At 52.8% G+C, this 18842-nt stretch overlaps 6 protein-coding genes and 1 non-coding gene across 11 annotated transcripts; 5 read left to right on the top strand and 2 right to left on the bottom strand.

Moving 5' to 3' along the window:
• Window positions 1-614: 614 nt before the first annotated feature.
• J3458_012696 (uncharacterized protein) lies at window positions 615-995 on the top strand (the record flags this gene model as incomplete). The annotated part of the gene is made up of 1 exon (XM_066120103.1): window positions 615-995. The coding sequence occupies one exon, from the start codon at window positions 615-617 to the stop codon at window positions 993-995; it is 381 nt and encodes a 126-aa protein (XP_065974925.1).
• A 312-nt stretch (window positions 996-1307) lies between these two features.
• On the top strand, window positions 1308-3512 carry J3458_012695 (uncharacterized protein; the record flags this gene model as incomplete). Its single annotated transcript, XM_007814064.2, has 1 exon — window positions 1308-3512. One exon carries the CDS (start codon window positions 1308-1310, stop codon window positions 3510-3512), a length of 2205 nt encoding a protein of 734 aa, XP_007812255.2.
• A 2310-nt stretch (window positions 3513-5822) lies between these two features.
• On the top strand, window positions 5823-7698 carry J3458_012694 (uncharacterized protein). Of its 5 annotated transcripts, none has more exons than XM_066120101.1 (4): window positions 5823-6120; window positions 6201-6966; window positions 7043-7141; window positions 7193-7698. In XM_066120101.1, the coding sequence occupies exons 2-4, from the start codon at window positions 6244-6246 to the stop codon at window positions 7421-7423; spliced, it is 1053 nt and encodes a 350-aa protein (XP_065974923.1). In that variant the 5' UTR covers window positions 5823-6120; window positions 6201-6243; the 3' UTR covers window positions 7424-7698. The 5 variants fall into 5 exon arrangements, with proteins under 5 accessions (XP_065974923.1, XP_065974920.1, XP_065974921.1 ...); XM_066120098.1 differs by having other exon boundaries at window positions 6201-6381; window positions 6445-7141; window positions 7193-7680; XM_066120099.1 differs by having other exon boundaries at window positions 5823-6966; window positions 7193-7680.
• A 979-nt stretch (window positions 7699-8677) lies between these two features.
• Window positions 8678-9671, top strand: J3458_012693 (uncharacterized protein; the record flags this gene model as incomplete). The annotated part of the gene is made up of 4 exons (XM_007814062.2): window positions 8678-8690; window positions 8752-8891; window positions 8988-9431; window positions 9483-9671. 4 exons carry the CDS (start codon window positions 8678-8680, stop codon window positions 9669-9671), a joined length of 786 nt encoding a protein of 261 aa, XP_007812253.2.
• Window positions 9672-10786: 1115 nt separating this feature from the next.
• J3458_012692 lies at window positions 10787-10875 on the bottom strand. Its single transcript has one exon. It is a non-coding gene; the product is annotated as a tRNA-His (tRNA).
• Window positions 10876-11463: 588 nt separating this feature from the next.
• On the top strand, window positions 11464-13875 carry J3458_012691 (uncharacterized protein; the record flags this gene model as incomplete). The annotated part of the gene is made up of 2 exons (XM_066120097.1): window positions 11464-11871; window positions 11935-13875. 2 exons carry the CDS (start codon window positions 11464-11466, stop codon window positions 13873-13875), a joined length of 2349 nt encoding a protein of 782 aa, XP_065974919.1.
• Window positions 13876-14241: 366 nt separating this feature from the next.
• On the bottom strand, window positions 14242-18448 carry IRE1_1 (bifunctional endoribonuclease/protein kinase ire1). Its single transcript, XM_007814060.2, has 2 exons — window positions 15513-18448; window positions 14242-15450 (listed from the first exon to the last, which is right to left on the bottom strand). Exons 1-2 carry the CDS (start codon window positions 18148-18150, stop codon window positions 14309-14311), a joined length of 3780 nt encoding a protein of 1259 aa, XP_007812251.2. The 5' UTR covers window positions 18151-18448; the 3' UTR covers window positions 14242-14308.
• Window positions 18449-18842: the final 394 nt, after the last annotated feature.

Here is an 18842-nt window from a genome sequence, read left to right as displayed (position 1 = left end):
GATGCGACTGCCATCATGACGCTGGCTCCCCATTAGAAACGGCATTCTTTTGGAGATCTGATTCAACTGTTGAGAATTACAGGGGCGTTTTTCGTCCGTTCGCCAGATAGATGTAAAGGAGCCCCCCATACAGGTACACGGGCTGCACGATGTTTTTAGACATGATTTATACATATACCCTCGTTTACATGTCTCATACCGGTATTCACCAGTTACTATTGCTTGTTCTATAGGCGTCCCGAGTAAAACCATCGTGATTGACTCCAACCGTGCCATTCAATGTAGTTTCAAGGGGCATATTGAGGTCAGGGTGATCTTGTCAAGAGATGGGAACTGTGTGAGGAGTTCGTCTCGTCATACACAACGAGAACTATCCTACAGGTAGTAGCAAAGGCGCAACATTCTTTCTAGCTGGCTACAGATGTCGTCGGGCCAACAAAAATTCCGAGAGACCTTGGGGAGGAGGTTGCCGCTGCGGTTAGGATGGGAAGACGGAAGTAGCCTGGACATCATGACTCTCGACTTCTCCCGCGCCCCTTGTGCCGAGCAAGTAGGCAAGGCCGTCACTGACCTGGGCCAACGATCGTATCCATGTGCTCATAAACAGTGCCGGCATGTCAGGTCCCATGGTCCCCGCGGTGCAGACTGCAGCGGACGACCTCCGTGCCGAATTCGAAGTCAATTCCGTTGCGCCCCTGATGGTATTGCAGGGTCTGTGGCCATTGCTGCCAAAGCCGGCGGGCCCCAAGGTCATCATGATGACATCCTCGGTCGGCTGCATCACGTTTCCAGAGCTGTGCGGGGGCTCTTATGGTCCCAGCAAGGCGGCCTTGAATTGGATCACTCGTGCTCTTCATCTTCAGAATGAGGAATCTGGCCTGGTGGCCGTGGCCCTCCACCCGGGCTGGGTTCAGACGGACATGGGAGAACAGTCGGCGCGAGATTGGGGACATGCTCACCAGCCGCCGAAGACGGGGATTCATCGAGGTTGTTGATGGTGCTACTCGAGACACTGTGTCTGGCAAGTCTGTCACTTTTCAGGGCGAGATGCTGCCGTGATGAAGTAAGCCCGGTCAAAGGAGATGTGGATTTTTGTTGTTTGATTTTATTTTTTTTTATTGCCAGTCCTGCTTGACCAATAAAATAAATGCGTGAATCAGAGACGACATCTGGAGCCCTCGATTGTGCAACGTCGTCGCTTCGCTTCGCCCACGTTGCACCAATTGACAAAAACCGCTGCGTCGACAATTCAAGATTCAAGCATCCACGTAACAACGTCGACTCTCAGCCGCCACTGCGCAACCACCATGGCATGCCTTGAGGCACTGCCTGCCGAGGTTCTGTGCGAAATTGCCGACTTGTTGGTTGGGGGCTTCAAACAGCCGTCCGACCTCATAGAAGTCCAGTTCGGGTGCTCGGGCGGCCCGTCATACGCCCGGCACCATTCAGCCCTGGCTAGAAGTTGCCGTCGTCTGTACGGCATCCTCAATCCGCAGCTGTACAAACGCAATATTCATCACGACGCCGTTCTCAACTCGTGCGTCCTGTGGGCTGCGGCACGTGGGCGGCTGGGCACCATCAAGATTGCTCACGGGCTGGGAGCAGACCTCGACCTTGTTGGGCCTCGAAGCCGCGATGTCTTCGCAAAGGGCTGGAACGGCATCCGTGGGCGTCCCGACTTCGTGGCGACACCTCTCCATCTCGCCGTGGAGAATGGCCATCTCGACATTGTCGAGTACCTCCTCGAGCACGGCGCCGCCCTTCATTTACCCGCATTGGAGTGCTGCCATTGCCCCTATTACCGCCAACCGTATGCTCTCCACATGGCCCTCGCCCATAGCAAAAAGACCGAGGAAGCTGCCGCAATGCTGATCCGGCATGGGGCCTACTTGCTCCACGAGGACTTCCCGGCGATATCGCTCCTGAGCGATATGGGCCATCATGACCTCTTCCAGCTCTTGCTCGAGCAACGCCATCCAGAATCAGCCACGCATGCGCTGGATTACTCAATAAGAAAGCACAAATCGTCGCTCACTCGGGATCTCCTCCAACGCCCGGACCTAGACCTTTCATCGCCGCGACGTGGTAGGTCGTTCTTGGGGCTAGCCGTCTTCATGGGTAACACCGACGCCGTGCGTGCCCTGCTTAGCCACCCTGGCGTGGATCCTGAAGCTCTTGAAGAGGGCGAATGTCCTCATCTGCAGTCCGCCGCATCATGCGGGGATGCAGATATCCTGCACGCTCTTCTTACCATGAGGCCCGAGATAGACGTCAACACAACCGACGAAATGGGCCGCTCTCCGTTCCATTTGGCAGCCCATGGTGGTTTTGTTGAAAGTATGAAGGCTCTCACACAGTCCCCAGATGTAAAAGTAGACTTGAGGGACAAGACTGGCCAAACACCGCTACACCTGGCCGCGTACAGTGGCAACTACGACGCTATTCGCTTCCTGGTAAAGCACCCAGGGGTCCAGCCCTTGGCTGTAGATGACGAAGGCTTCAACGTCTTGCATTGTCTGGCAATAGGAAATGCAGCATCGAGGAGGCTGCAGGAGGAGAGTGAAGATGAGGAGGAGGAGGGGGAGGATGAGGATGATGATGAGGATGATGATGATGATGATGATGATGATGATGATTATGGAGGCAGTAGTGAGAGTAGTACTGAGAGTGGCGACCACATGAGCGAGGGAGCATCATCCAATGCCAACCAGATTGAAGAAGCAGAACAGATGATCAAGGAGCTCATAAGCCTTGGCATTTCTATTGACCAGGAAACGTCGACATCTGGCACGGCTCTACGCGTGGCCATCTGCCACCTCAACTTCCCCATCGCTCTAGCCCTGCTCGCCTGCGGGTGCGACCATACCATCGGCTTTGAAGGAACATCAGGATGGACCATGCTGCACGACTGCCTCAGGTGTCCCACCAATAAAAGCATGCAAACAGACCTGGTGAAGCAGCTAGTGAGTCGAGGCGTGGACATTGGCACGGCCCATACATTCGACCCAGGTCTTATTCTAGAGGATCAGTACGGCGAGGGGATTGAAATGTCCGTGGGTGCCACGCCGCTCTTCTGCGCAGCCGGGTTCGCCCGCAACGTAGAGAGTATGAAGGTGCTTCTCGACGCAGGAGCCGATCCCAACGCAGACATTGTCGATTTCAAGCACGGCGATCCGGGCCAGGGCGCCGCGTGCCTTGAGCCGTTTCTCGTGGCCCTCTACTGCACCTTCAGGGCCCGCCCGAGGAGAAAATCGGTCGGCGAGTTTGGGCTTCTCGTCAAGCACGGCGCGAAGCTGGACGAGGCGGGCTGCTGGGACAAGACTGCTCTAGAGATGGCGTTTCGAACCCGCCGCGTTCTGAAGGAGATGCTGGACCATGCTACGAGCGACAACATATGTCGCGAACATGTGCAGAGCGCTATTGATGATCTTTCTAGCCGTAGAAAAAGTCGCCAAGGGCCGACACTGCTGAAGTACTTGAAGGACTTTTGGGAGAGAGTTTTTGGGGAGTGAAGACGTGGCCGTCTCTAGGTGTGTCTTCAGGCGCGTGGCATGTCTGCCGATATGTCAATCAGCCATTGAGGAAACGCTGACGGTCCAAGGGCGGCCCAGGGGTGTTGCGTATATTGGTAATGGCCAAGGCCTGGGTTATATTGACTGGTCATGCCAGAATATGATGTGATGACGTAGGGAAACGTTACTGCCGCCAAAGAGATCATTTTCATCCAGATGGTCGGTATCGATCTGCGTGTCGCCGCCGTTGTATGCGTCCTCGTGACCAAGGCTCTTTTTCGGATACTCAAATGTTGGGTAACATGCACTCCATTGGACCTGTTCTTAGCGACATGCCAAACACCGACGCGCGGAATTGGAAGGCATGCAGGTGACGATGGAACAAGATGTGGCGAGTTGTTGAAAAGAGTCAACTGGTGGTCTTTCCCTTTTTACTAGAGCTAGGTTAAGGCATCTTGATACTGAAATAGGAGTCCTTGTGAATCAAGTTTAGAGGCTAACTGGCAATCTGTTGGCGCTATTTAGCAGGGATATTTACAAGGCAAAATCAGAATCTTTCTGCGGTAGGATTGGCCCTTGAGAAATTTCAGCCTTGTATCGGATTGTATACCTTCTTGTACGTAAGGCTCGACTTGAATGGCTAGCTTGTATGCATCTAAAGTATACCGGGCACATCCCTGGCTAGTAGATCTAATCGGGTCATATTTTAGTGTGCCAAGAAAGCTATATAACACTATATGTACCAACTACATGTGTAAATTAAGCTAAATAACTACTATCCACACCGTCTAGTGTAGTCCCCACATGAGAAAATAGTAATAATTAACTTTGAAAATGTACCTGGTAAAATACCATTTTTAATTTACTTCTTCGTAGCTTAAAACGGCGTGTACACTCGGTCATATAATTATAGCGCGTACCAATACCAATTCCGAATTGAGCCCATGCAGTCACAAAATTCCAACTCTAGCCCCTGGCAATGTCGATGTAAATAAATGGCCATGGCCGCCGTGCGCTGTCCTTCCGGGCCGGCCTTGTCCACTACAGTGTTTTTTTTAGTACATATTTCTCTTTGTTTTTCTTATTTGCATTGTATTACACTAAGAAAACGATGCTGCATATTCTCACTCTCAGCCATGCGATAAACTGGCACAATCAGATGATGGCGAGCTCTCGGACACGGCCACCCGACCCCTTTCTCGCCCGGCTTGGCTCCACCGCCCTCGTCTTGTTGTTTCGCGTCTTGGGATCCCATGCATTGTCGCTCCGGAAGGAGGCAATGTCGATGACGACTGGCATCAAACTGTCGTGCAGGCGTGTGCCTTGACCAGAGATTTTCAACAACTCTCCCTGGGTGACAGTGCCAACGCCTTGACCCTCAGTGGCGGGCAAAAACAGCGTGTTGTAGGTTTCAACCTTCCACCCTTCGAGACACGCATCAACAAGACATGATCCGGGCGTTAGCGCGGACAGTGTACGCCAGAAAGCAGGTTCTTGTGGCAGATGATGTCTTGTCAGGTCTAGACGTGGACACTCGACATCACGTTTGGTATCTGTTCCAATGGCTCTTTTGCGTGATTCATGTCACTCACACACGTTTGTGAAATTCTCATCTACAGCGACAATGATCGCGGCGACTGATGGTGTGACAATAATTGAATATCTCCGGCATGCCGATCAGATTACTGTTGTAGAAAATGGTGAATTCGTCCATCTAGGCTCTTATGTTACCGTCCGTAGGGAAGGCTTCCCTACTCCTCAGTCAGGCTGAAAACCCTCCCGCTTCATGCCGCAGTTCATCAGAAATCAGTAGACAAGAAGAAGCAGCGACAGCCAAGGTCGAACCCAAAGATGTGGACGAGCAGGAAGTCCAAGATCTAACTAAACCAGGGGATACCGCACTTTACATATTCTACTTTCAGTCTATTGGCTGTAGACATGCCATGACGGCTCTATTTCTTGCAATAATACCCGTCTTCCTCCAGCAATTCACGCGTTCGTCTATGAGCTTCTGGTAACAGCTGGCAGGCGCCGTTTCTGTAAACATCAATGAATGATGATGGGACGGGGCGGGATCGGGGGCCGGGCTCGGAGCTGCGGAACGCGGAATGGTCCAGGTGCCCTTGTCCACATGGCGCGCGGCGTGGCCACCAATGAGTCAACTGGTCGCAAGTCGGCCGCCTAGAGCGTCGTGGTGGTGTCGAATTGGGAAGCTCAACGGAGAAAACATTGAATCCACAAATTCACCATCAGAGTCCCTGAAACGCTGAGCCCAGGGCCCAAGGCAGAGCCGCTGACATCGACTAGCATCTTGCACTAAGTCGGAGTCACAATCGGACCATGGTGAGTATATCTAGGTAGCTGTTGCACACAGCCAGGCATACAATGGGTTAGGCTCGTGGCAAATTACATTCTTTCCCATCTACTATGAACGTCCACCCGGAATTTAATACCATCGATGGCTTTTATTTCTTACACACATGCTGGAATCAACGACATGGCTGCGATTATTGGGGATGGCCTCAAGCCTTGGATGGCACGGCTAGGCATGAACGGCGTCATTGGGATCTGTGTTGCATTGGCATTCATCACGGCCATTTACAAACTGGTTCGTACTTTGCACATTTTGCGTGCTAAACAAGCAGCGGGATGTTGCCAAAAAAAAAAAAAAAAACTTACGCCTACCAGATTACCAAGTCATGGACAGCAACGGAACCGCAACCCAACCCCGATGCCAAAACGGGGGGAAAGCCAGCTCTACACGACGAGACGCCCAATTTGGTCATTGAGCCTTTGGAGCAGTTCGATTGGCAGGCAACAGAGCCCACCAAGTACCTACCCATCAAGCCGGTGTATCACATCACCATGGGTGAGTTGGCTCCTCCGCCAGCCATCCAACACCAACCGAGTACCAGCTAAAACAATGACACAGCCCTTCAACAAGACACGCCCTCGAGACTCATCACCATCGACAGAGACTACCTGGACAGGGTTACCCTTCGGCGAAATCTCATTGACGAAAAGGGCCACGCAGTCCACGGATACCTGCCCCGAGGCAAAGAGTCCGTGGCCGAGCTATACACCTACCTCTTGCGAGACTACTTGCCCGCCCGGTACCCCACAATGTTCGGAATTGGCCCCGACGGGACCGTTTTCGAAAACACGGCAACGGGTAGGACATTCCCCATGCAACCGCCCGAGGATGCAGACGCTGCGCTTCGAACATTGGGAGAAACAGTCGAGGAGGATCTGTTTCCTCTTGCATGAAACACCCAGTGGTCATCTCTGCGTGGCCTTCATGTGCTGTTTCCCATCTGGGTTTGATCCGTCCGAGAAGTTCGGCAACTTGCTCAAGGACATACACGCTCCCGTCCCGTCTTACTCCAAGATTGGCGCGAGCATGGAGCGATTCTTCAGCAAGCTTCAGGTTGGGAAAAGTGTGAAGCGGTTAAATGTACGTCTTTCTTACCATCAAACTGAGATGAAGCTCCCGCTTTATCCTAAGCAGTCCTGTAACAATTCCTCGCCAGTGGTCCGTTCAAACCAACGACGAGCTGTATGCACTGGGCAACCACACCAAAGATGACGAGGCGGAAGCTACTTCGGAAGACAGCATAGATGCGAACCAGGTAACGTTGGGACGCACCACGTGCAAAGAGTATTCCAGCTGACTTGCGTAGACATATTTCCGCGTGGAGCTCCAAACCTTGACGCGGCTGCCCAGGACGCAAGCCGTCTTGTTCTCGTTCAAGACCTACCTGTACGGTATTCGAGAAATCAGAGAGCAGGGGTCAGGCCCAGAGCTGGCCGATGCTATTGAGGGCTTGAAGTCGGGGAATGCACCGGGCATGTGGAGGTACAAATCGGCTGTCCGGTGGGGAAAGCCGGTTTGCGACTATCTGCGGTCATGAAGAGGCCAAGGACACGGACTGAGTGTGATCACGAAGACGAGAATAAGACCCAACACATGAAGCGTAAACGGCCAGAATCTCCAAATGCCATCAAGGCCGGGCAGGGGGGCCGGATCTAGGCGCAGCTGAGTGGCGCAGGATTAGCAGGGAGCAAGCACTCTAACCGACCTGGCTTGAGTACTTCACAGCGACGAAGTAAGCTTGAACCACGGCTCCTATTAGTTACGTACCTGTAGAGTTACATGGCATAGCGTTCCGTGCAACAGGCACTTGTCACCTTGCTTCTTCTTTAACTTGCCGTGAAACCTGTGTGAGCATGAACACACGCCCAATTGTCATCGACGCGTCCTTCTCGGTGCCCACGTGACGAGGCTGCCGCTTACCCGTCTCAATTCAGTTCTGCCATTGGCTGAGAAAAGAAACTATAGCTGTGGCGTCCGTGTGGCTCATGCGGCTCCTGTATGTTCCCATTGGTAATCCCACACGCTCCAGCTCGGTCAGTCCGCCGGTCGCGCCGTAGCCTCGCAGGTGCCAGCCACAAAAGGTCAAGTGGTGTACGGAGTACTCGCACGATATCTGTTCGGCACGGCAAGCGCGACCTCCGCCCTCGTGCTCGTGGACAGCCGCAGCCGCAGCCGCCTCCACGACGTCTTCACGGCTTCACGTCCTCTGCGCCCGAACCTCACTTGCTCCGCAAACCAACGTCCGCATTGGCACAACTACTAATTTAGCCCATCTGGGTCTTTTCCTCTCTCAAAATTAGTCATTTCTCTTTCGCCCTGCTCATCCCACCCTCTTATACCTATACCGTCTGCGCAAGCCAAGATACCCAATTGCCCTTTGTCGAACGATCGACGCTTTCAGCGTCCCCTCAAGCCCATCAAGACCCTCTGAACTACCGATCTTGCCCATCGCGAATCCTTTCCGATAAATTATACCAGTGGTCTTTTATCTAACGTCATCGAATTCCACCCGCGACAGCGCATCCACATCCACTTTCGTTAATAGCTGGCTGGTCAACATTCACGTCCTCTGTTCTCCGCATCACGATTGTTGGTTGCAAAGCCTAACGGGTGCGACAACGAGGCCTTTACTGCAGACTATGCTCTGACACCTTGAATCCTTTGCAATAGACGTCTTCTTTCTGGCTTGTTTGGAGCTCTACGACTTTTTTTCTTCTTTAGATTCTTCCGCCTGCCCGCCCCGTGAGATTCGATTCGAAGAAACCAACATCGGTAACCGTCGCTGACAATCATGTCTGCTCCTTGTGTGTTGCAACCTGTCCACTATATCCTGAAGCTCTTTCTTTAACAGTATGCTCCTTGCAGTGACTCCCGACGAGCAGGAACGCTACACCGAGATCATCGATGATATCTTGGCGACTGCTGATCTCGAGACCATTTCTCGTAAAAAGGTCCGACAAGCGCTGGAGGACCGACTTGACGGCAAGGACTTGAGTGAACAGAAGGTACGAGTCGATCAATAAGCGCCCCTTTTTCCAATGCGCTCGTGCTGGCGGGTAGTTTGTGGGTATGAGTTTGACGGCGGTACTGACGGGATGCAGGAGGCGATTAAGCGTCTAATCGAAGCTCGCTTTGATGCTGTCTCCGGGGCTGATGTCGAAGATGTCCCAGAGCCATCGCCTCACAAGCGATCCAATGGTGTCTCTAGCTACGACGAGACCGACCCTTCTGCCTCGCCGGAGCCAGCAAAAAAGAAGGCGAAGCGATCCTCCCCGTCTGAAGATGCAGATGCGCGCCTAGCTGCCCAGCTTCAGGCTCAAGAGAATAGCTTGGCCCGTGGACGAACCACCCGTGGAGGTGGTGACCGGGCTGTAAAGAAGCGAAAAGCGCCACGCAAGAAGAGCTCCAAAAAGGTCCGCGACGATGAAGATAGCGATGTGAACGGCAGTGGAGAGTCGGGCGTAAAGAAGCGCAAGGCCGGTGGTGGTTTTCAGAAACCTTTTAATCTAAGCTCTACGCTCTCCGACATTTGTGGCGAGACCCAGGTGAGCAGGGCATCAACATTCGCCCTGAATTGAGCTAGCTAACAAACGCAGCTCTCCCGCCCACAAGTCGTCAAGAGACTGTGGGAACACATCAAGGCCAACGACCTTCAAGATCCGGCAGACAAACGACAAATCCGGTGCGACGCCAAGATGCAGGCTGTGTTCAAACAAGCCAGGGTTGACATGTTCAAGATGAACAAAGAGATTGGCAACCATCTTTATCCAGTCGGGGAGGAGTAATTGAATACAGTCACGACTTCACAAGCACAGCACAATCTACAACAACAAAAAAGAATATCACGGTATCGGCGCCTCGAGGAGTATCCGGACAACACACGGACGTTTTCTCGTCCTTGCGTTTTTTTTTTTCTAAACCTTTGTGATTTTGGTCTGATTGATTTTAGGTATTCACAAGTCATATTTATGCCTTTTTTTCCGTCTGCTTTGATATTTGGGCCGGCAGCATGGGATGGCGAGGAATAGGATTTGAGGGTGTGTTTCACGCTCCTTATGGGCCCATGTCTCAATTTGGGAATGCCCAGTAACGAGAGATGCGTTTTGTGACAGAGGCTGTAGAGGGGAGGGGAGGGTAGGGAGGGGTGGAGGATGGAATATGTCGAACATGATATCAATTAGAGCGCATGGTGTTCTTTGAACAGGAAATCGATAGGATAGTTTGGTAGTTTGGCTACGGCTGAATTACGGGACACCATTGAACCATGTCTATTTGAACAATGAACATTGCAGTAATGTTCTCGGCATGCTTGTAACGTTATCGTAGACTAAAATGTATGAAGGGCGGCCAACGGGGCTAGCCATGCAACGGAGTAAGTACCACGTACGTTAATTAAAGAACTTATCGACGGCATCTACATTTAACTTTGGAATCAAACATGATCATTTTATTTCATATTGTCCTTGAAAGTAGTGTCTAGTAAGTAGTGAAATAGTGATCAAGAAAGAGTACTGAGAAATGTAACATGGTTGCGACATTCCAAGGCATCCATCCACTGGCATCTGATCTTCCTACTTTGTTTCATTCGTTGTGCAAAGTTTTTAACATGGCGTCTGTAAAGCTTAGACTTAATGAATAAACAGCTTGCCCCGCTGAAAGCACTCACAAATGGATCACATGGGAGGCGCTTGGGCAAGAAGGCCTGGATGAATCATACCACCCACCACAATGACTGACTGATCTAGTAGGGAACAACAGGTCGTATATAATTCGGGAAATTGATAACCCTTTCAGAAAATTGAGAGACATAGGAAACAAAAGAAAAGAGAAATTGTAACAGAGATTAATAATATTCATAGCTAGAACTCAAGAGCAAAAACGCTAATACAAAAAAAAGATGTGCCGCAGCGAGGACTCGAACCTCGGTTTCCAGTGATTTCGTATGAGACGAACCACAAACTGGTGTCCTTACCCCTAGACGACTGCGGCTTGTGGGTCTGATGATGTCAATGCGGTCAGTAAATTGCATTATGTTTCTGAACAGCCGGGGGCAGCCCGGGGTAGGTAGGCCTCTGTTGGCTCCATTGACAGCTGCAACATGCTGCCGGGCTGACTCACGAAGGGGGGAGGTGGGTTTGAGGAAATTCGCCCCTCGTTTGCGCGAAGCGTTTGGTTGAGCAGTTGACCTATTGGCGGCTCCAGCGGCGCCAGTGATTGATGCTGAACTGCCCCTCCAATTGGCACCTCGAGCACTCGAAGCACCGCCGTCATAAATCGAGCGACTCCAAGCAGAAAATTACCAAGCATCTCATCGCCCTTGGCCCCCCGAGCATGGTACCAACGTACTCATCACGACGCACCTTTTCACTGACGAAGCGTACATGGACGTCTCGTTTTCTTGACTTCTTTCCAGTATCCATATTCATCTGAACAAACGCCACGTTGCGTGAAAAATTAAGAAAAGGGAAAAAACTCCCCTAGCGGTCGAAACACTTTCTCGAGAGAAACAACCTCCCCAGTCAAAAACATTTATCAGTACATTTTCGCATTGGGAACAACTCGTACCCATCACTGGCTATGCCTGGTACCGAGAGCGCACCTCAATCCGGCCGCGACGAGAGCTCTAGAGGACGAGGGCGTGGCCGTGGACGAGGCAGCGGCGGGCGTGGAAGACGAGGCCGAGGAGGAAATGCTCAAAACGCAGTCAATGCCACTCCCGCCAATCCAGCAGCTCAGCACGTTGCCGCAGCAGCAGCAAGAGCTCATCTCTTGAAGCAGCAGGGCCAGACTGCCGCCGGGAATGCTGGCGCCCCGACTCCTGCAACCCCGGCTGACGCTGACGCTGACGATGATGCCGACGTCTGCTTTATTTGTGCCAATCCGGTTGCACACCATTCTATTGCTCCTTGCAATCATGCTACCTGTCATATCTGTGGTTTGCGGATGAGGGCCCTTTATAAGACGAAGGACTGCGCCCATTGCCGAGTACGCTATGCTCCGCTCCGTAGATTATGTGAATTGAACCACATGCTAACAAAAATATCTTAGACCCCAGCCCCCTTTGTCATCTTCACGGATGACGCTGCAAAGCGCTTCGATGATTACACCGACAAGGACATCACCACCACCGACTCCAACATCGGCATCAAATACACAAATGAAGACATCGTGGGGGATACCGTGCTCTTGCTGCGGTACAACTGCCCCGATGAGTCTTGCGACTTTGCCGGCCTCGGATGGCCCGACCTCCACCGCCATGTCAAATCAGTCCATCGCAAACGAATGTGCGACCTGTGCACTCGCAACAAGAAGGTCTTCACGCACGAGCACGAGCTCTTCTCCGACAAGGAGCTGGAGAAGCACATGAGACGCGGCGACGATAAGCCCGGCGCCGCCGACCAAACCGGCTTCAAGGGCCACCCCCTGTGCGGTTTCTGTGGCGAGCGCTTCTACGACGACGACAAGTTGTACGAGCATTGCCGCATGAAGCACGAACGTTGCTTCATCTGCGACCGCCGCGATTCACGACAACCGCACTATTACCTCGACTACAACGCCCTGGAAGAGCACTTCAAGAAGGACCACTACATTTGCTCCAACAGCGAGTGCCTGGAAAAGAAGTTTGTCGTATTTGAGTCTGAAATGGACCTCCAGGCGCACAACCTCAAGGAACATGCCGGCAAAGCCGTAGGCAGAGACGCCAGGCTTGTCGACATGTCCTCCTTTGACATCAGACAGTCGTACCAGACCGAAAGACGCGGTGGCCACCGAGACGGCGAGGGACGAGGCCGCGGCAGACGACGAGGGGGCAGGGGCAGAGACCCCAACGAGGATGCCGTGCCGCCGACTTCTGCCCAGCCGTTGCGCAGAGACGAGCTGGCCCTGCAGCGTCAGCTAGCAATTCACTCGGCGCAATCCGTATCGAACCGAACCTTTGGCGGCCAGCTCTCCGCGCCAGCTGGCCAGTCTTCGACCACACGCTCGACGCCGTCAGACACGTCAACGCCCGCCCGAAGCCATAACACAGCCAGCCCCCAGAATGGCCTGGCCAGCGCCATGGACTCACTGACCGTTACCGACACGTCAAACATGTCGCCGGAGGAGAGAGCCCGCCTTGTCCGCCACAGCTCCGTCGTCGAGCGAGCCGCCAACCTCCTCGGCAACGACGCCAACAAAATCAACACGTTCCGCCAGCACATCTCGTCCTACCGCCAAGGCGGCTTCACGGCCCCCCAGCTCATCGACGCCTTCTTCACCCTCTTCGCCGACGTCTCGTCCAACGCCCTCGGCACCCTGGTCCGCGAAGTAGCCGACCTCTTCGACGACAAGACCAAAGCCGACAACCTCCGCAAGGCGTGGCAGGACTGGCGCGCCATCAACGAAGACTACCCCAGCCTCCCCGGCCTCAGTGGCATGCATGGCGCAACCTCCAGCTCAAGCGGATGGGCGAACGCCGCAACTGCCAACCCGGCATCCCCCAACGCAGCAGCCCCTGCTCAGAAACACTCCAACAGAGTCCTCCGTCTCAAGAACAGCACCCGCCTCGGCGGTCCTACGCCGACATCCATCAAGGCCACGCCAGGTTGGATATCGTCTCCCGCCGTTCAGCGACCACCACCATCATCATCCGCCTTCCCCTCGCTCCCACCGGCATCGTCATCAGCGTCAGTGTCAACGTCAGCATCTACCTCCCGCCCAACATGGACATCCTCTTCTTCCTCCTCCCAGCCCGCCCAACCGCGATCCACCATCTCCCGCAGCCAAGAAGCCTTCCCATCTCTTCCCGCCGCCCCCAAACCAACCACTACCATCTTCGGATACGGATCCGGCCGCGGCGTCCGTCGCGACTACGGACACGCCGAGTCCAACTTCACGTGGGGTGCTAGTTCGTCCGCCGCAAATACACCCGCCGCCGAGGAAGATCACGACGCGGCCACCTCCAAAAAGGGGAACAAGAAGGGCAAGAAGGTTCTCGTGCAGTGGGGATAGTCGGGGGCGTTTGGAGTAGCGGTTGCAGAAAATCGTGGGAAGCGTTGGCGTGGAAATAAATGCCTTGTGATTTAGCGCCGTTATTGTAGTTTAACATACGTGCATCCAAGATCCTCTGGTGTTCTGTGCGAATCTGGCTCACGGAGAACACTTGCGCCGGCTGCGTCGACGCCACTTCTTGGGATTTGTTTGATACTCACCTTCGTGATAGGTACTAGACTATGTGAATAGCACTCGTAGGGACAAGCGTCACCGCAAAGTCCATTGGTAAAATAAACAAAGGGTATCGAAATGGTGGCCGACTTCAAGTGACAAAATCTTTAACGAGTCGAGGCACAAGAGCATTCGATCAAGACGATACACTTTGCGCGCATTCAACCACATAACTATAAAAACACCATAAAACATGGCATACTATATATACTAAATGAAATTACAGTCCAGCAGGCTCATAATACTCTCTAAACCGGTCAGTCTCCTCCCACTGCACATTGTACACCACGTTCCAGCACACCAACAGCAACTGCGGGAATCGCGTCGTCCAAAAACTCAGATACCCCTCCGGGAGAGGTCCGACCTGGCGCTTCAAAGAGTCGGGCATGTCTTCGTAGTGATTGCGCTTGTTGCGGAGCGCCCGCAGAAGATCCAGGAGCCGAGAGCCCGTGTACTTGCGCTGCTTGCCGAGAGAATCGACAAACTCTCGAGGAAGAGAGCGCAAGAAGTCGCCTCTTGTGATCTCGGGAGCATGACGCTCGAGCTCTTGTAGAGCTGTGGATGGAGGATCACGGGGCTCCTTTTCAAAATGATCCGACACGTCACAAAGGAAAGAAAGTCGCTTCTTAGGCGACCAAAAGAACGGATGACACATGATCTCGGTTGCCGTTGGCCGCTGCTTGGGGTTGGCGTTGAGCATCGACATGATCAGATCCTTTGCCTCGAACGCAAAGTCGCCCAGAACATCCAGCAACTGTAGGTTGTAGTTGTTCTTCCTGATGTTGACCTCCCTCATGTACCTGTCACCGCAGTCAAACGGATGGGAACCATTGGTCAGGACATAGAAGAAGACAAGACCTAGGGAAAAAATGTCAATGGCGCGCGTGGCCCTTCGGTGGTGAGGCATAGTGCCGTCCTGAACAAGCACAGAGCCAGATCCGCTATGAGTGCTAGCTTCCATCAGGTTGAGGTCGCGGCCGTCGTCATCCAGTAAGAGTTCGGGAGCTCGCCAGCCAGACGTTCCAGCTGCCCTGCCAGTCGTGGCACCAAAGGACGACTGTTCACTCTCCAATTTCTTACACAGACCAAAGTCAGAAACTAGAAGCCGTGGTTTGCCGTTCTTGCCCATATTGACAAGAATATTTTGAGGCTTCAGATCTCTGTGAACAATGCGGAGATTATGCAAGTGGCTGATTCCATTGGTGATTTGATACAAGACCCCTGGCAAATCCACTTTCCCAGCATTTGCTAACTCATGGAATGCATGCGGTCTTTCCACAATCTCTGCTAATGAGGCAGCACAGCGTTCCAAGGCGATGAAGAGAAAGCTACCTTGGGTTTGCTGGGAGTAATAGCGAATTACTGGAAACCCGTTAGCAACCAAATAAAACTGCAAAAGTTAGTGTAACCTTCATGAAACTAACCATTTGGATGATCGTCACTTTCTCGCAGAAGCCTCGTCTCCTGGGATGCAATATCGTAAAACTGAATCAACATTCGCTTGACGGCCACATCACGCCCATCAAACTTTCCAGCGAACACGAGCGTACCATTGCTACCTGTTCCAAGCTGTTCTTCGAGATTGACTTCAATGTTTCCCATTCTGACAACAGGACCGGACACGGCTTGCATATCGTTGGCGACTGTCAAGACATCAGGTTCCCAGGTGGGTCGGTCTCCTAGCTTCTTGGCATTGCTAACGGCCTCTTCCACGGTGGCATTCGGTGGTTCATCCCCTCGGGATTGCGAACTGTCCCGAGGCCTACCCTTCCGATGCTTCACACCACCTCGACGCCCACGATGAGCTTTTCTCTTTTTAACTTCTGAGCCTGTACCACCGGCAACTGTGTTGTTGTCAGGACCATCAGCTAACTTATCTTTACTAGCACCCAACTTTGATGATGGGTCACCAGACTTGGGCGTCGAATCGGTGTCGGTGGTGCTTTCATTATCAGGTTTTGCAACATCATCATCGCGGGGGCTACAATCCCCAGCCTTGGCATCCAATTCAGGCAGATTAGCGTCACTTGAATTGTCCTCTGCAGTGGCTGGTTTTGGCGATTGCTTTCCATTGGGTTCCGATACATCAGTACTCTGCGTCGCAAGTTTGTCATCAGGCGTTGCTCCCGGTAGCAAGTATGAAAATGCAACCCTAGGGCTGCTTCCGTTGAGCCACAGTTGATATGCTCTGGCAAAAGTCTTCCTGTTGTAGACCAAAAGACCAATAAGGAAAATGATCAGGACAGGGTTACTGAAAAAATCGTAGACGCTAGTCGCGGCACTTTGTGGAATACTCTTAACCTTATCCACAATGGTGGGTTCCTCGATTTCGGCCGGGACATGTTGGGGGACAGACTGATTGTCTGGGTCTTCTCTATCATCACCCGTTGCTGGCCGGTCAGGCAATGTAGGAAATTGCTGAACCTTTTGTTGGGTACCTAGTGAGTGGGTGCCGATCAACCTGGATAGTTTAGTTTCCGTCATGCTATCCCACGAGGCCATTTTTTCCCACCCATTGGGTCGGGAAGCTGGGGCGACGGGGGCGGCGTCAATGAGAGGGTAGGCACGGCCACTGAGCGCATACCAGCCACCGGTTGCGGTACGGTTAAGGAAAATACTGTTTGATGTGTGGTCATCGGGCGATGGCATTATTGGCTGAGATAGGAGAATCAGATCCGGATTGCTATCCGGCGTGGCATCCCAGGGACGGCAAACGTCGAATACACGAGCCACGGGAGCCTCAAATTTTTGACTGAAGAGGCGAGCTGGGACAGCGTTCGAGTCGGAGCGTGCATAGTCAAAGGAGTATACTTTGCCATCATGTTGTGTTGAGATGTATCGATTGTCCTTTGATACGCGATACTGGTAAAAGAGATCTTTATCACGGTTGTTAGGAGTCCATTCGGCATATTTCAGAGTGGCAATTGGCTTTCCGTCCCGCCTCTCAATGCCGACTGTATACTCGGTTCTGCCGAGGGTAATAGTGCCCGTGGTGCTGCATTCTTCCGCATCCCTGTCGTACAATGCATTTGGCTTCAGACAACTTTCAGCCTGATTGACATGAGATCCTCCAGTGCCGAACCACTTGATGACACGTCCTGTGGCGGCATCGAGAGTAACCATTGTTGTTCTCTTATCACCAACATAGACAACGGCAGGTTCCGGTTCATTTCCGGCAAAGGGGGATAGTACTTCTACCAGCTCCTTCATAGTGAAGCCGGTCCATCGTGGTCGAGCGTTTGGTTCGGGAATCCATACATAGACGCTGCCATCTTGATTAGGCTCAATAGCCCAGACGTAGTGGTCCACTGGACTGTAGTCGTCATCGAGTTCAGAACTGTTGCCTCGGTAGTGAATAGTTTCGACCATTGGTTGGTCGACCAAGAGACTCCAGAGTTGTTTGCCGGTTTTACGGTCAGCAGCATAGAGGTCTCCATCGACGGTCGCCAGAAGAACAAAGTCTTCCACTTCCCAGTCCTCCAGACTCCGCGCATATTGCGGCGAGGTTAACCCAGACGGTTGGCATCGTAGAGGAGATGGTGCTCGGACGGAGTTATCCGGAGCCAAAGTTGTTGCAAAGGCGCTCGCATCGGTTGAAGTTTGTTTCTTCTTATGATTGTGTACGTAGTCATCGGGACGAGGGTTGCGGGGTGTGTTTTTGGAGCTGCGTCCAGCTTGCGGCTGATGTTGCTCCTCCTGCTGGTAATCGGATTGTTTCTGCAAAGCTGATCTCTTGTGATCACCACTGCTGTGTGTCTCTATCGTAGCTGCGCTGATGGGTGTAGCTCCCCAAGGAGCGGGGTCATTTCGAGCGGCAGCGGCAGCGGCGAAAGCTGCGGGATGATCTTCGCCGGAGCGCTTTTTTCGGTCTTTGTAGCTACCGTCTACATCCACGTCAACGCCAGCAGCGGGGGCAACATGTGGTGAGATGATTGAATGAGCGGCTTGCCGCGGTTGAGCGTCGGCGAGCTGGAACCAAGGCACAAGTATCACGGCGAAAGCGAGAAATAATTTCTGCTGTTGCGAGGACCCCCGCCCGTCGATTGGGGGCCGTCGCAGCATGCTGAGGGGAGAATGCGGTTAAGTCAGTGGCATTGAAGACAGCTGCAGGCGATGATGGAGGAGCCGTGCTTCTACCAATGTTGATGGTGAAAGCATTTACAACGCCGACGGTAGTGAGGCCATCCCTTCCGGAGGCCCAGTACTTGGTTTCGTGTGTCCTTTTTTTTCGTGTATGTATACGCGAATATATGTGGTGTATGCTGGCGACGATGTCGAAGAAGAGGGAGAAGCTTTGGTCGGGAGGATGGATGCGTTATGTGGTTGGGAAATACGAGAAAGCATAATCGAAGGAAGGCTGGGCGAATCAATGAGGGTGTTGGGTCTCTTGGGTCTGGTGGTCGCTCTTGCCCTCCTTGTCCCACGGTTCCACGCTAACCCGGACTGCTGAGAAGGTTCTGTGGAGAAATACAGTGCTAGACTGTACTGTACACTCCACACACCGTGCATGCAACAATTGCACTTACGTAGCGCCGCAGCGCCGCCGCGGCGATTTCGGCGGCATCTGGACAAACTATGCCGAGTATTCGTCAAATAATGCTATCTACTTAAGTAATGATATAATTCATACTTCATGGTCCCTATACCAGCGTCAAGCTTGTCTGATTCCGAGATGGACAAGGCTTTGCCGCAGAGTAGGGAGGATTTTTCAGGAAGTCGAAACATGCATCGGGATGGCGCAGCTGGAGTGCGAG

Source organism: Metarhizium acridum (genome assembly GCF_019434415.1).
Source record: "Metarhizium acridum strain ARSEF 324 chromosome Unknown scaffold_269, whole genome shotgun sequence".
Classification (NCBI taxonomy): Eukaryota; Fungi; Ascomycota; class Sordariomycetes; order Hypocreales; family Clavicipitaceae; genus Metarhizium; species Metarhizium acridum.
The sequence above is the reverse complement of the archived record's forward strand: the minus strand, read 5'-3'. Positions and strand labels throughout refer to the sequence as shown.